The sequence below is a fragment of the Embiotoca jacksoni genome, unplaced genomic scaffold (assembly GCF_022577435.1).
Source record: "Embiotoca jacksoni isolate LCO1_2020_lvr unplaced genomic scaffold, fEmbJac1.0.p SCAF_8, whole genome shotgun sequence".
Classification (NCBI taxonomy): Eukaryota; Metazoa; Chordata; class Actinopteri; family Embiotocidae; genus Embiotoca; species Embiotoca jacksoni.
The window spans coordinates 11,557,488-11,573,066 of record NW_027185436.1 but is presented as its reverse complement, the minus strand read 5'-3'; the positions used below and the strand labels follow the sequence as shown (position 1 = coordinate 11,573,066).

Below are 15,579 nucleotides of genomic sequence, written 5' to 3'. Positions count from 1 at the left end.
AAACAGATGTGTATGGATTAAAAAGACACACTTTCTTTCAAAATAACAAGAGAAAACAATATACATTATATGAAATATAGAATACTTTACATTGTTATATTGATGTTTATTTGCCGTAATATCACAGTAGTTCCACACATATTTCACTCATTACTTGTCTGATGTCCAAAACTCTGCATGCTGTTGAAGTTTAGTTATGTTTTGTGATGTGCTTTGTCTTCAGGTTCACTATTACAATGAGGTGATGGGAGTGTGGGAGCCACTGCTGGAGCCTTTAGAAGATGAGACAAGAGATGGTTTCCGACCCTGGAGACTGGAACTGAAGGTACTTGATATATTCGCTTGTACACACACACACACACACACAAATCATACTTACACAACATGCACGTATAAATACTGTATGAAAGTGTTAACATTTTACTATCCTGTAAACAGATGAAGAAGAAGTCAGTGAAGTACACAGGCTTGTCAGATGAAGTGGATTACAATGTCCCTGACTATAAGACTGTCATTGTCATCAGTAGTAAAGACCAGCTCAACATCACACTCTCCAAATGCGGACTGGCCATGCTGAGTAACCTGGGCACTGTAAGAAAACAGTTGCCATAATTTTTACAGTGAATATCCGTCTGAAGATGGGCATGGACATACTTTATATCATGTGTGTTTTTGTCTTTCCCCCAGGCATTCGCAGAGGCCGCCAAACAGACAGCAGAGTGTTTTCAAAAGGACGAAGCTCCATTTGTAATGAAAAACCGGCTCGGCCTGCCAGTGTCCGTCCGCCACAGTGAAATGTTTTGTCCCATTGGACAGCAGAGCACCAACCACACTGTGGAGATGCAGGATGGAACAACCCTCGGGATGGACTATTCAACCACAACAGATGCAGATCAGTTCTCAGCTATGATCTCCTTGAGTGGAAAGGACTACTACATACAGCCCAGTAAGTTGCACGTTACCCTCACAATTATGCTGTATATAGAGAGCAGTCCATTATTAGTTGTTGCTCTGCGCTTATTAGCAACAGAGTCTATTTGAACGCAAAGGTAATACAATGTGATTTCTAAGAATTCTGTGTTTAACAATTAAGTTGTGTCCTAGATTGCTTGTTATAGAGCAAATAACTAAATTTTACAAGATTTACAAGTTAAAGAACTTGACGTCAGTGATAAAACACCTTACCTCTGCCATCTTTTCTCTAGCATTTAACACAATCAAACTTTATAACATAGCAAAGACATCAAAACCCTAAAGGCTTTCATATAGCTTATTTCCTTTGCTCTTTCTAGCTCCAGTGGGCCACACCTCAACCAGTGTGATCCCTCTAATCAAGGTGGGCAGGGTAATGTACAGTGTGATGCACAAAGACTCAGGAGTCACTCGTTTCCTGGTGTGTCAGATTTACTCTGTGGAGGGCAGCAAGCACATCAAGATCCGCTCACCTTTCCAGGTATATCACTTATCATCTTACACACACTTATTCATTTTTATTGTTTTGTTTACTCTGTCTGGGAAAACTATAAAAGGTTGTACAAAAGTCAGTATTTTTTAGTGAGTCATTACTAATTATTTATTATTATTAATTATAATTAATTATAATTAATTTAGTCATTACCAGAAATAAACTCTCTTGTCAAAATACATTGATCTCCTAGAATAGGATTTTAGACCAAGTTGAAATGCCATTTTTCATTATGTTGTTTTTGTCTTTTTATATGCAGATCATCAATCATTTCTCAATACCATTCAAAGTTTTTGAAGGATCTACATGTCTGGGTACATCTCTCCCTGATGTGGAGTACTGTGTACCTCTGGACTCATATAGGTGAGGGCAAACACATACACAGTCCTCCACATTTATGCACACGTCAATCAATTTTTGTCTCTATTTGACTTTTTTGAATCACCTGTCTTTTTTCCCGTCCCACACAAACACTTCTTCATCCGCATCTACTCTTTGCTGCCCCCCCTCAGGTCTGAGCTGAGCCTTCAGCCAATAATGGAGGAAAAAGCTGACGATCAAAGTGAGCTGTTTGAGTGCTCCGAAGGCTTCAGTTACGAGGATGTCAGCAACCAGCAGCCTGAGACGCGCCTCCAGCAGACCTGCCGTCGCCGTGGAAGCCAGGGGGGTGTGTTGACGGTCAACATCGTGCCATTAAAGGATGCAATGACATTCAAAAACACTGGAGGTGTCGGGGAGAATTTCGATGTGCCCTTTGTGCTTCACCTGTGGCCTTCCATCCTGCTACGAAACCTGCTGCCTTACCCCATCGCCTGCAAACTAAAGGTAGGATATGTCGGGTAAACACTACTCAGGCGGACCATTGTAGATTGAAAAGAACCATGGAAGTGGGTTTGCTTGCTTCTGTCAAACTATGGCATCGTTGAATTAGACGTCTTTTTTTTAAAGCCGTCTTTGGTGAGATTTGCAATACTGTGAAGCAATCATTTTCACCTCACCAAGAAGGTTATGTTTTCAGTGTAGTTTGTTTGTCTAGTTGTCAGCAGGATTACAGAATAACCATCTCATTAACCTTGGTGGAAGTGTGTAGCATGGGCTAAGGAAGCACCAAATAGATTTCGGAGTAGCTCTGAATCACGTGGCAGATCCAATAATTATTTTTCACTTTCATCAACATTGCAAGATGTCATACACCTTAAAATCCAGTAGATGTAAGTAAAGTATTATAGTGACAAAACATAGGTCATTATATATATAATAAATATTATATAAATAAGTAAATAATGGTAACTATAAAAATAATAAGTAAATCATAAATACATAATTTTTCTTTAAACTAAGGTGTGAACATGGAAATGTAAATTGACACATATTATGTAACTTACTATACATATGTCATTCATATTACATATATGTATGTAACTTTATGTCTGAAATAAACTCATTGGCAGAGGTCTGCACTTTTCAGAGTGCCCTTTTAGTTAATTAAGTTGAAAGTTGTCATAAACTGAATCGAGGAAGGCAGAAATGTTAAAGTTTTAAAATATGACACATCTTGGGAAATGTTCAGCAGTAACATGTGATTTGCAGTGAAGACATACTTATTTACCGTGATGGTCCTTCTAATACAAAGGGGACTTCCACATAATAAATAGTACTACTCTGCAAAAATCCAAATAATGTCAAAGGAATTTAACATCGTTTAACACCATGTTGAACAAATTTCTCTTTTCAGAATTTTAGCTTTTTTCCAAGCTAAAAACAATGATAATATTTCCTAAATCTGACACCCCAGATTTACTGTTATAATCACTGTTCCTTTCTGCCTGCTACTCGACAGAACAGTGGAGTCTCTGCTCCTGATGCTACTCTGAACCCAGGCCACTCTGCCCAGCTTCACACTGCAGTCATCAACCAGTCAAGTCTCAATCTTCAACTACTGAACTACTTGGATCAGGATTGGTCCTCTGAGTACAGGTCAGATTTAAATCTCATTTATTGTAAATATTAAAATTTTTACTTTTGTTATTGTGACTTTTTTTTTTGTCTACATGTTGTGAGTAAATAAGTCATAACTAATATGAGAAAAGATAATTTTGTATTTAGGACAATTATAATCGTCCTAAATACAGATAGTACACAGGAAGATACATTTAATCGCCATTAAAATCACTGTTATTTGTTTCACTCTTCAGTTATATTGTTTAAGTGGAATCATCAAATTATCCTGTTGTACAGTCTCCAGAGTGACCAGGAAGAGATCACTTTCATTGTGTTCAAATCTCTGCGAGAGGATGACGAAGACAACAGAGAAGGGACGCAGAGGAAGAGGGCTGAGTTGGATATAGCAATCCATGTTAAGTATGATCTAGGACAGACGGTGATTGCGATTCACTCACCGTACTGGATGGTGAACAAGACTGGCCGACTGCTGCAGTACAAGGCTGACGATATCCACCGTAAACACCCCCTGGACTATGACATGCCCCTGCTCTTCTCCTTCAAGCCTCGCTACTTCCTGCGAAACAATAAGGTAGGGAAGAGGACTGTTTAACTTTTTAACTACATTTTCAAGATGTTTCTTTATCTGTCGTTTTCTGACAGAATTTGCCCCTCAGTTGTGAAACTGGCACTGCTTTTCTTAATTTTTAATTAGGTTAATCTTATATAGTTAGAATGAAATAATGTATACATGTAGTGATGTTTTTCAATTACTGAAGAAATCATTTGTCAGATTTTTCAATTAAATCAACCAGGCAAAATCTATCAAAAGAAATACATGAACTGAAATATAGCACTGAAGCCAACTTGAAGCCACTGTTTCTTCAGCTTACATGTGAATACGGAGGCTTGCTTAAAGCACTCACTTCAGTTGTACCTGTCATTTCTTACTGAGTTTTCTTCCCTCAGGTCCGTCTTATGATCTCGGACAGTGAACTATCCGATGATTTTTCTCTGGACACAGTCGGTAGCCATGGAGACGTGAAATGTAAAGGCAGATACAAAGATTATCTGGTAAGATTTTGGTACAGATGCTGACAGTCAGACATACATTTTTTTTTTATCTAAAGTGCTACACATACTGGGTGGCATTTTAAAGGACTTTTTTGTGGTTTTGCTATTGAGGAAGTACATGATTGTCATGTTTTGTATTTGTGTGATTTTTATCTGTCCTCAGGTTGGAGTGAAGATCGATACGAGCAGTTTCAGTCTGACCCGCATCGTGACCTTTGTGCCCTTTTACATGCTGGTCAACAGAACCCAGCACAGTGTTTTCATATGCGAGGAGGGGCAAGATAACTGGACTGAGGCACAACCAGAGGAGGTCAGAACCAAAACCAAATGTTATTTTATTTTGTATACTGCAACTTTTACACCCAATGAATTTGAGTATATTGGACATTAACGCTGGACACATTCAACTAATGATTACACACAGTAGATCGATATGACAAGTGGTCATGTCCTATAGATTTGACAATTGTTAATGTCAAGTACAAGTGTCTATTGGATTAGCAGGTGTACAGGAGATTAAAGACACAGGATGATAGCTCTCTGAATGTACGTGATGCAAGTAGTCAAAGTGGATGAGGATTGATTTGTATGATATTTTGCTGCCTGTGGTTATTAAATACTATCTAACCTTTTGAAGGTTTGGGGTTTCAGAATACTAAATGACTTAATGTAAAACATTTTGACAGGAATCCCTCAGCAGATTATTGATGGTATTTTTTCCTACATTTAGTCGGCCATTCCCTTCTGGCCTGAAAACGACACCAAGCGCCTAAAGATCAAAGCAGAAGGTTGTTTATCGCCTCCTCTGACCATTGACTTCACTCGACCAGAGAACCGCCTTTTGCTGCATCTGGACAACTCTGTAAGTAGACGCAAACACAGGAATAATGTTTGTGTGTGCATGGTATATCATTTTTTTTTTTTTACAGGATGTGATGTATTAAGACCTGGTTTCCATTGCTTTGAGAGCTGATAATGTCTAGTCCTGCTAAGATCTGATCACATCGCCTGGCAGAGCATTTAATAAGCCTTGTACAGCGCCCACACTGTTGTTTGTGTTTTTTTCGCAGGTGGGTGGGATGATTGTAGACGTAAACCTGTCAGATCACGCAGCCACAATCCGATTCTCCGAGTACCACAACGGTGCGGCCCCCTTCCTCATCATCAACCACACCAAAGACCAGACCCTTCAGTTCCATCAGAGGTGAGAGAACACAAGAGAGACAGTTAGAGGGAAATTACAGTATTATATATATATATTGTAGTAATTCTTTGTTGCAGGTGTTGTCTGTATACGTCCTTTCAAAGTGCTCAGTTTTATTTGAACGATGTTGTGGATGCACCGTATTCACCTTAGGAGGAAGCAGTGCACCATCAAGTGTAAAAAGAAGATCTCTCAAAAATCTAAATAGGATGTTTTGCCAGTTGTGACAAACCTTTTTACTCAGCTTCTGTATATGTTCATTTTAGCTTTTCTGTTTTATTTCTGTCTTCTCGCAGTTGTTGTTTCTGATTGAAGTCTTTTCATGTTACTCTACAGCAGGTTTTAATTTTACCAGCAAAGTTGGATTTCTTCATGCACGACATTCATGTTTGCATTTCATTGATGAATGTTGCATGAGTGTTGAATAACGGTACTATTCTCCTGTTGCAGCAGCCTTAAACAGTGAAGTTAATAATAACCAACAGTGTTTGTTATTGCTGATAGTGATTTATGTTTGTGTGTTGTGGGTCATTCAGCTTCCGGACAGAATCCTCGTGGGTGGCTGACGAGCTGCTCGACCTCTCCTTCTCAGTGGAGGAGGACAGGTAGAAAAATATAAAAGGGGAAACTCTTCTGACACACTCTGAACTCAAGATAGACAAAAGATGACCAATAACAAATGGAGAAATGAGAAACACATGACTCTGAAGTGCTGCATTAAGTTGTTTATTGCTGTTGTAGTTTCTGCTGGAGCCAGATGATTTACACATGTTGAGAAAAGTCTGAAAGCAAAGCAGCAGAGATGCCAGCTTTCTCCTTCATTAAGTAAAATATTGAGCGCTATAAAAATATACATACAGTGTATGGGAACGTAACTCTGTATTCTGCCTTCACCATGTAACAGCTGAAAGGCGGAAGTCAGGCTTTGAAGTTTTTATTTTTTTTTTTTTTTCTGTAGGCAGTTGTTTAACTTTAAACACTATTGATGATAATTAGACCAACGCTGCTGAGAAAAAACAATCAGTAAAGTAAAAGGAAACTATTCACAAAGAAAACTGTCATTGTCATCAACAGTAAAAGACACAACATTATTCCCTGTAATAAATAGGAAGTAATTAATCTAGTAAACATACACAACAGTAAATTAACAGTTATTAAGAATCGTGTGTGACACGTAAGCTTTAGATATCTTGTGTAACGGTTCGCTTATGCATAATGAAAGTGGGGCCGAGGGGGACACCTCTTTTAAAGATCAAACCAAATCTAAATACTGTTTAACAATTTACGAAGCAGGTCAGGGAAGAAATACACAAATGATGCAGCACTTACATATGCATTAGTGTAATGTTAAAAGGCTAATGTCACAGGCGCTTTGTGACAAAACATTTGAGAGCAGAGTGTGGTCAGGTGAAGAGTGCAGGTAAAGATAAGCAGACGAAGACTGCTTCAACTCACAACTCTGGTTTGTCTGTGTAATCTGCTCCTTTGTCGAAATTGAAATCACATCATTATGTAGTATGGAATTATTGACATTTATTTGAAGTATGTGTGTCATTACTACTTATACTTTACTAACACTCTATGTTTCGGTATTTAAGACAACGACATCCACTTTGTGACACTGTAACTAAATTATTAATTCATAAAGGACCTACTTTATTGCCAACTTATCTTTTTTTTATTGATCTGCTGGAAATTCACACTGATCTAAAATGTTTAATGATCACTGTGTTAAAGTAAGAGGAGCAGGTTAGACATCTGAAGCTATTTATTCTGTAGTCCTTTGATCTCCGTGATCATCTTTACTTGTAGAAATAGTAGTTTTGAATGCTGCTGACTGAATGGGATTCTGCCGAAGGAATCACACCTCCAACTGCTTCCAGTAGTTCTGTTGCTTCAAATCGTATTCACTTACTTTGTACCTCCATCTGTGGGTCGTGGCTTCCCCACTTCTTCTATTCTTTATTTAATTTTCTTATGTCTGCTCTGTTTCGTCCGAGTTGTGATCAGAATGAGTGTGAACATACATTTTTTACACCTTATCTTTATAGGAGAGATATTGAGGACCTTTGGGTGATTGGCCAGTGTACCGTCGTATTTCTGTCTGTTGAACTGCTTATGTACTCTGGGTCCTTAGGGTTGGACTGTTGGCATGGTGGTAGATTTTTGGTGGATGGGCTCCGTTTCACTGTTACACTGTACTGTCATCTTTCATTGTTCATCTTTCATCTCGAATAAGTGGACTATTTTTTCATTTTTCGTAGTTACTGATGTATGCAGTGTGTGTGTCTGGGCGGGTTTTGTGTGCATGCAGCTCTCAGAAGGAGACGGAGAAGAAGGATCTGGAGGCTGGGAAAGCTGTGCACTACACCTGGACTGAGCCCACCGGGTCTCGAGAGCTTTGCTGGAAGTGTAGCACTTACAGTGGGAAGCTGAGGAGTGAGGAGGTACGCAGTGATGTTTATACATTTTTCATTTTTCTCAAAAGACCTCAAAGCAATATTTATTAGCTCACACATAGACCTCTCCATCGGGAAATGCAGATTAGTTTAGTTTCACTCAAGTATTTGCAATGAAAAATTCACACATAGGGATTTCCATAAAAGGCTGTGCTGTTAACTAAAGCGAGTGATAGTAATGAGCTCATTTAATAAATACACTTCCCTTGAGGATTGCATTGACTGAAATTCATGTTGTCTTTTGGGTATTAGAAACCCTGTGGCAATTAAAGTAACATAATTTAATACTTTTAAAATATATTTGATATATATATTTTTTCTTTAAAGTCAGGCCAGCAAAGTAGCATCACTGTAGCTAATTCAATGTCAAACTGTAAACGTGGTGGTGATGGTATGGTGCAATTAAACAAAAAAAACCCTATTGAAATACAATGGGTCTAATCCATACTTTTTTCTGCCTAATGCAAAACTGAATAGTAATTCTCTAGGACAAAGTTAAGGCTAGATACAGTTTAACCAGCGTTTAGCTGTCGACAGATACAGTATGTTACATTTTTCATGAGATACTCAGATGTTGTTTAAACAGTATGTTGATTGTCTTCCATCTTTTAGGACCTGTGTGTGGATATTAACAATGAGGGAAAACTCTTTGTGACTTCCTTTTATGAAGGTAAAGTACAAAGATCTTGAAATGAATTTTATATTCACTTGAATGATCTTCATAATTTACTGTCAGTACATAAATGTTGCCATACTTTTTTGAATTGTGAAAGAATACAGTTAACAACATAAAGACAGGAAGGCGGCCTGCGCTTGTGTTCATCTTTGATTTATTAAATAATGAATGACTGAATTGTTACCAACTGTTTGGGCACAGTGCTCTAACTGATGCTGCTTTCTGACCTCCCTGAAGGGTGGGCTGGGAGAGAGTTTACTTTTGGGAATAAAACAGTGGGATTTTTGTTTGTTGCCAATTCAAAGGTCTTCAGCGCATCGTGCTGTTCACTGAGGATCAGCGGATCTACAAGCTGCTGTGTGAAAACGAGAAGGCGCAGCTGGCTGAACAGGAAATCATCCTGTCGCTACAGAACGTTGGCGTGTCTCTGGTCAACAACAGCAGCGGCCAAGAGATTTCCTTTATCGGGATCACAAGGTGCTGTTCCGTTGTGTGTGTGCTTTGTAAACAGTAAATTACAACTGTAATTTGCAGCTGAGATAGTCATTTAAGAAAACATACCGCCTCAGGAATTGATTTGTTGTAGCGCTTGCTGGGTGATCTCGGTTTTAAACAGCCTAGTTATTGTGCCACTGAATGTGTTGTCTCCCGACACAGCATCCCTCAGCTCAGCATCAGACTCACACTGAAATTGACCACAGCAGCAGTTTCTGTTTGTGTTCCGGCAAAAATATAGTTAATATGATGTACAGGTGGAACAAAATCAGAACTTCAGGTCAGATAATTAGAAGATCCAATTATGTTAGGACAATGCCGTGTTAAATGTTTGTAGAACTTTTTGAACTTTCTACCTTTGAATCATGTAGTCTTGAATTAAACATTCCCTTGTTTCTCTTTTCTTGTCTTAGCTCCAGTGTGGTTTGGGAAACAAAGAAGAAGAGTCGGTGGAAGACTATGAGCACTAAAGATGCGGCGATGTTGGAGAAGAAATTCAAAGAGTACATTGAATCTGGGCCCGTAGACAATGCTATTGTCGACCTGGAACACAGCTTCCAGGTTACAGTCTAAATATTCTATATTCAATGTTCCTAATTTCATCCAACATTTGAAAATGATACAAATGAATGCTGTCAGTTTAATGTCAGCCATGTTGGTTGTAGGCTCGTTTTTAAACGGACTTTAATTGATTGTTGTATTTTGTGGTGTGTGTGATTGTCTCCCAGGTGTCCTTTACTCCCAATGGCTCGGATATGCGGACGCTGCAGCCGTGCGACGCTCCTCTCAGGAGGCACTTCCTGCCGGGGGTGAAGGTGGAGTACAGCGTCTCACCACGACAGAGCGCCTACCGTGTCCAGATCCACCGCATACAGGTGAAGAGAAGTGCAGTTTAAAGTTGAAACATATTTTTCTGAATTATAATTATAATTTTTTTTTTTTTTTTTTAAATCTCACATCCATCCATCCAATTGTTTTACAAGTGAGCCAAACAGGCATTTTCGTTCATTTTGAGTTCTTAGCTCCTTTTTATCTATACACTAGTTTTATACATCCTTTCCTCCTAAAGATCCAGAATCAGCTGCCAGGGTCCATCTTCCCCTACGTTTTTTGCCCCGTGAAACTGCCAAAGTCGATCACCATGGACTCAGGTCTGTTAATCCACCTTCCATGTTTTCTTTCATTTCCCATAATTTGTGGTTTATTTGCAGTTTAGAGGTATATAGTAATATATTATGTTCCTTTTTCTTACAGAACCCAAACCTCTGACTGATATCAGCATTGTTACCAGAACAGCAGGGCACTCTGATATCTCTCGCATCAAGTAAATGTTGTTTTTCTCTCTTCTTCCTCATCTGTTTCCATCTAATGACTTGACTTGGACTTTATTAATGCCACAGTGGGGAAATTTAGTTGCTACTTTTCCATGTGATATTCATTGTTTACTGTCTGAAGAAGGCAGGATTATAATTTTATTTAGTTTGATAATATTTGCCTTCTCCAGATCTGCTCCTATCTAACTCTATGTACTGTCTTTACTATAATTCCTTTAATGATTTTTCAGTTTTGCTCCAGAAGGCTGATTGAAATGTCTATTCACCTCAGGTACTTTAAAGTGTTGATTCAAGAGATGGATCTGAAGCTCGATCTGGGCTTCCTGTACGCCATCCTGGACCTGTTCACCACTGAGAACGCCAGCATCATGACCTCACAGCAGAAGGTCAGTGACACGCTTTGACACAAAGTTGTCATACTCTGTATTTTCTATCATTTCTATCAACTCAACAGTCGTGCCTGTACCTCCATGTGCTTGTCTTAGGTGGAACTGTTTGAGAAGGACATCGAGTATATAAAGACAGAACTAAACCACGCCTCTGCTGCTGACACGTCTCCTATCAGCCTCTACGAGTACTTCCACATTTCCCCCATTAAGGTTTGTGAATGCAATGATAATCAAACGTAAGAAATGTCTTCACTGATCAAAACATTGTCTCCTCCATCAACACCTTCTGTGATTAGAAAATTTGACCTTCCCTGAAACAAAAAAAAGCACAGATAAAACAACATCAACCCCTTTTTGCATGAAACAGCACATCTACAGCACATATTTGTCACGTGAGTTTTAAAACATGTTTGTGTGTTTGTAGCTGCACCTGAGTGTGTCTCTGAGCACGGGAGGAGAAGATGGCTTGAAGGAGAAGAGAGACAAAGAACTCATCCCCGTCCAGTCCCTCAACCTGTTGCTGAAGAGTATCGGAGCAACTCTCACTGATGTGCAGGATGTTGTTTTCAAGTAGGCGTGCACAACAATACCCAAATAGACAACAAATAATAGCATCCATTTATTTATGTGTTGGTTCAAAAGATCCCTGCTACTTCACTGATTCTGTTGTTTGTTTTAGACTGGCCTTCTTTGAGTTGACCTTCCAGTTTTATACCACTCAGCAGCTGCAAGGGGAGGTCATCAGACATTATTCCAAGCAGGTAACACACACATGCACAATGACGGTGCTGTAGTAACCTAGAACCACATTAGTGGCCTTTTGTGTTGTCTTTTTTGTTTTTAAATGATTTGTGTTTCCCTATCGTGCAGTAACAATGAAACAATGTAAAAAAAGACATCAATCTAGGCGTTGTTTCGTTCTATGTATATTTCAGGCTATCAGGCAGATGTATGTGCTTGTACTGGGCCTGGATGTGCTTGGAAATCCCTTCGGGCTGATCAGAGGATTGTCAGAAGGGGTGGAGGCTTTCTTCTATGAGCCCTATCAGGTAGGAATGTAATACAAGTAATACGGACCAGTAAAATAATGTGACAGTCTTCGGGCATTTCAAATTTAGTGCTTGTATTTCATTGACATGACCCTTTAATTTACAATGTGTTTAAGGATGTGTCATCTATCAAAATATCATCAGTCAGTTCAGGTTAACATTTTCAATATGGCTTCTGGTTACGCCATCAGCTTAGACAAGTCTCTCCGTGTCTGCCTGTTTAATTGTTATCTGGGCCTTTTCAGGGAGCCATCCAGGGCCCAGAGGAGTTTGTTGAAGGAATGGCTCTTGGGATGAAAGCTCTGGTGGGAGGAGCTGTAGGTAAGTACAATTTCAGGGGAATTCAAAGGGACTAATCTCCCTTGAAAAAGACCCGAGCTCAGAAGCAACAAAATCGTTTGCTAAATAAGCATCAACATTTGTAATGTTGCAAGGAATTCACATAGTCTGAAAATGTAATGTCTTTTCAGCTGTCATTTTAAACGTATGTGCATGGCTCTGCCTTGGTCAGTGCGCCTGCTGTCTATAATACCTGAATAAGACGAGTGCGTAGCTATTATACAGACGCTTAATTTGACAACGTTTAAAGCGTGAGCGACAGTTGTTTTACTGCAGAGATGGATGTTTGAGGATTATAAAAATACCCTGCTTGTTCAGTATAGTGCTACTGTGCAGTATATTGTATTTCATTACCTTAACAGCAGACTCTGGCTGGTGTCAAACATCCATGATTACTGGCTTTGGCTGGCAAGTTTGACATTAAAAAAAAAAAAAAAAAAAAAAAAAAAAAAAAAATGTTATCACCAAGTCCACCAATTGGACTTTCCCAGTAGTAAATATTATTTAGATTTTGATGTGAACACTGTTTACAAGTTGGAAAATGGTAGTTTTAGAAATTCCAGTATGACGAAAACGTGGCGTAACAGCAAATATATATTTCATGCAATATAGTCCCCTGTAAAGATTCATGTGTGTTGTACAGGGGGTATAGCAGGTGCAGCCTCCAGGATAACAGGTGCCATGGCAAAGGGGGTCGCTGCAATAACCATGGATGAGGAATACCAGCAGAAGAGACGGGAAGCTATGAACAAACAACCCAGTGGTCTGAGAGAGGGGCTGACCAGGGGTGGAAAAGGACTGGTGTCCGTACGTAAAACATTTATTGTTTTGCACTGCTTATTGTTACTCCTGTTTGTGTTTATTAGCAGAAGAAGGCTGTATGATTTGATAAAACTAGCAACAATAAACTGGCCTGAAGGAAAGAGGGTGCCCTGCTGGGAATTCTACCATAATGAATAATTTATGTGGTAATACTGCCTTGTTTACTTTGTTTTTTCAGGGATTTGTCAGTGGGATCACAGGAATTGTTACCAAACCTATTAAAGGTACGTTGAGTCCGACTACCTATGAAAATGCATGGCTGCAATCAAATCACGGTGTAAAATGTCATTTCTAAAAAAAAAAAAAAAAAAAAAAGGCAAATAACTGTCTCTCCGATGACTGTGAATTCTTTCCAATTCAAGGAACAGTGAGCTGGCTACAAAAATCTTCAGATCAATTCCCATAAATGAGATGCTGTGTTATTTTGCAGGAGCCCAGAAAGAGGGTGCAGCAGGCTTCTTTAAAGGTGTTGGCAAAGGTTTGGTTGGTGCAGTAGCCAGACCCACAGGAGGCATTATTGACATGGCCAGCACTACCTTCCAAGGGATCAAGAGGTTTGCTCATTTAGTGTTTGTAGTATGTGACGATGTGTTGACACAACCGTGTCCGTGCAGATAAATGGCATTTATAATTGAAAGTGTATGCAGCCATTCGTTGCATTTTGATTTGCTGATTTTTAGATACAGCATATCTGGATCTGTGGTGGAATAACGAGCTTCTTATGACAGCTGGGCGTTACGCCGTCACGGAGGCTCTTTATGTCTGTGGCCGTATGTTCATGTAAATGTGAATGTGTTGATGCAGCGCAGAGCCGTTCGCACGGCGTCTCAAACTGCATTTGCGTTTCTTCCTTGTGTTTTAGGGCAGCAGAGACGTCACAGGATGTTCAATCTCTACGTCCCCCTCGTTTCATACACGAGGACGGTGTCATACGACCATATAAGGAGAGGGAGGGCATCGGGAGTGAGATGCTCCAGGTAGGACAGAAATCTCTTCTTCATCATTTGGTCTACGGTCAAACCAGGGAAAATAGCAGCTGGTTCATCGTCTTCTTTTAACTGAGATGGGAAAACTATTTCACAATTGTAGTTTAATGCCATTGAATTAAAACGATTCTTCCTTCACTTCGCCATATTATAATTATCTTCAAGCGCCCTTTTACTTATTTGAGTGATTTTCTTGGCCTTTCCTGAGATCCCGAGAAAGCAAATCGGCTCAATTCTAAGTGATGAATTCAAGCAGCTAGTGTGCAGTATGGCTCCCTCACTGCTTATGATCCAGACTATTACTCAAATATCGTGATTAGTTTAGTGCCTTCTGATGTGTTGCATTTTTTTGTGTGTGTGTGTGTGTGTGTGTGTGTGTGGTGGGGTGGGAGGAGGGTGGGGGGGGGGGGGGGTTGGATTCTGCTACATCTGGATGGAAGTGCTTTCCTCAGGGTTTTAGCGTACATGATTATACAGTTCTCCGCGAATGTTTGGACACCTCTGGGCAAATGACTTACTTTGTTGATTTTTGAAGTGAGAAGAAGTAAATCCAACCCCTGCCGCAAGCAAGCATTAAATAGGAGCACCTTCCTACATCCAAAACCTCATTCACTCATCAGGCCCTAATTTAATCATTAAGTCGGGAATTGTCAGCTGTTGACGATACCAGAGTTTGACAACGAACCATGGCCTCCTCCAAGCAACTAACAGTAACGCTAATTGACGCCTACAAAGCACGGGAAGGCTATTTAAAAAGACATCAAAGCGCTTCCAATTTCCACTCTCCGAAAGGTTTGGCTAACACAAAGGTTTGTGGCGCAACCCTGCAAATGTTTAGCGTCGATGGACAAACACGGTCTCCATGAACGAGTCATCAGAGGGAAACTTTATCCGCAACCTCATCACAAAAAGCACTGTCAGCAGTATTCTAAGCAACATCTGGATAAGCCGGACTCGCTTTGGAAACAAGTGCCGCAGACATACGGAATTACAATTGAAATCACCGAAAGGTATGTTAAAAAGAAAAATAAAAAAAAACAAGCAGTATTTAATGAAAAGAACAAGAACAGTCAGCGGGTGGAAGTTGTGTACTTCAAGGCTATGTGGCAGCGTCACGGCAAACATCGCACACGGCACAGGGAAGAACAGATTCCAGTAAAAAAAAATAAAAAATCATCATATTCAGTCAAGAAAGTGAAACTGAAAAGAAGTTGACCGTAACAGCCCGTAACGGGACAATGATCTGAAGCAGACCTGAAAAATCCACCGTGAGCTGCTTCAGGAATTACAAGCTGAAGCTTTTTAGAAAGGAAGAGGAGGGAGGTTGGGGGGGGGTGGGGTGGGGG

The 15,579-nt window shown here is 39.8% G+C and overlaps 1 protein-coding gene across 4 annotated transcripts in view; it reads left to right on the top strand.

Moving 5' to 3' along the window:
* Positions 1 to 15,579, top strand: part of vps13a (vacuolar protein sorting 13 homolog A) — a 39,788-nt gene that overhangs the window by 20,130 nt on the left and 4,079 nt on the right. For 2 of the 4 annotated variants that reach the window (XM_069139148.1, XM_069139146.1), the window contains 30 exons: positions 224 to 325; positions 439 to 591; positions 688 to 946; positions 1,293 to 1,453; positions 1,725 to 1,828; positions 1,978 to 2,290; positions 3,306 to 3,442; positions 3,704 to 3,998; positions 4,376 to 4,480; positions 4,644 to 4,790; positions 5,211 to 5,342; positions 5,551 to 5,684; positions 6,221 to 6,289; positions 7,999 to 8,131; positions 8,756 to 8,813; positions 9,125 to 9,296; positions 9,728 to 9,875; positions 10,043 to 10,189; positions 10,384 to 10,465; positions 10,569 to 10,638; positions 10,920 to 11,034; positions 11,134 to 11,247; positions 11,462 to 11,607; positions 11,717 to 11,798; positions 11,973 to 12,086; positions 12,332 to 12,407; positions 13,069 to 13,232; positions 13,426 to 13,471; positions 13,678 to 13,801; positions 14,110 to 14,224. In XM_069139148.1, the coding sequence (XP_068995249.1) occupies positions 224 to 325; positions 439 to 591; positions 688 to 946; positions 1,293 to 1,453; positions 1,725 to 1,828; positions 1,978 to 2,290; positions 3,306 to 3,442; positions 3,704 to 3,998; positions 4,376 to 4,480; positions 4,644 to 4,790; positions 5,211 to 5,342; positions 5,551 to 5,684; positions 6,221 to 6,289; positions 7,999 to 8,131; positions 8,756 to 8,813; positions 9,125 to 9,296; positions 9,728 to 9,875; positions 10,043 to 10,189; positions 10,384 to 10,465; positions 10,569 to 10,638; positions 10,920 to 11,034; positions 11,134 to 11,247; positions 11,462 to 11,607; positions 11,717 to 11,798; positions 11,973 to 12,086; positions 12,332 to 12,407; positions 13,069 to 13,232; positions 13,426 to 13,471; positions 13,678 to 13,801; positions 14,110 to 14,224 (4,017 nt within the window). The remainder of the gene's footprint in view (positions 1 to 223; positions 326 to 438; positions 592 to 687; positions 947 to 1,292; positions 1,454 to 1,724; positions 1,829 to 1,977; positions 2,291 to 3,305; positions 3,443 to 3,703; positions 3,999 to 4,375; positions 4,481 to 4,643; positions 4,791 to 5,210; positions 5,343 to 5,550; positions 5,685 to 6,220; positions 6,290 to 7,998; positions 8,132 to 8,755; positions 8,814 to 9,124; positions 9,297 to 9,727; positions 9,876 to 10,042; positions 10,190 to 10,383; positions 10,466 to 10,568; positions 10,639 to 10,919; positions 11,035 to 11,133; positions 11,248 to 11,461; positions 11,608 to 11,716; positions 11,799 to 11,972; positions 12,087 to 12,331; positions 12,408 to 13,068; positions 13,233 to 13,425; positions 13,472 to 13,677; positions 13,802 to 14,109; positions 14,225 to 15,579) is intronic. The other 2 variants (XM_069139149.1, XM_069139147.1) reach the window with 1 other exon arrangement.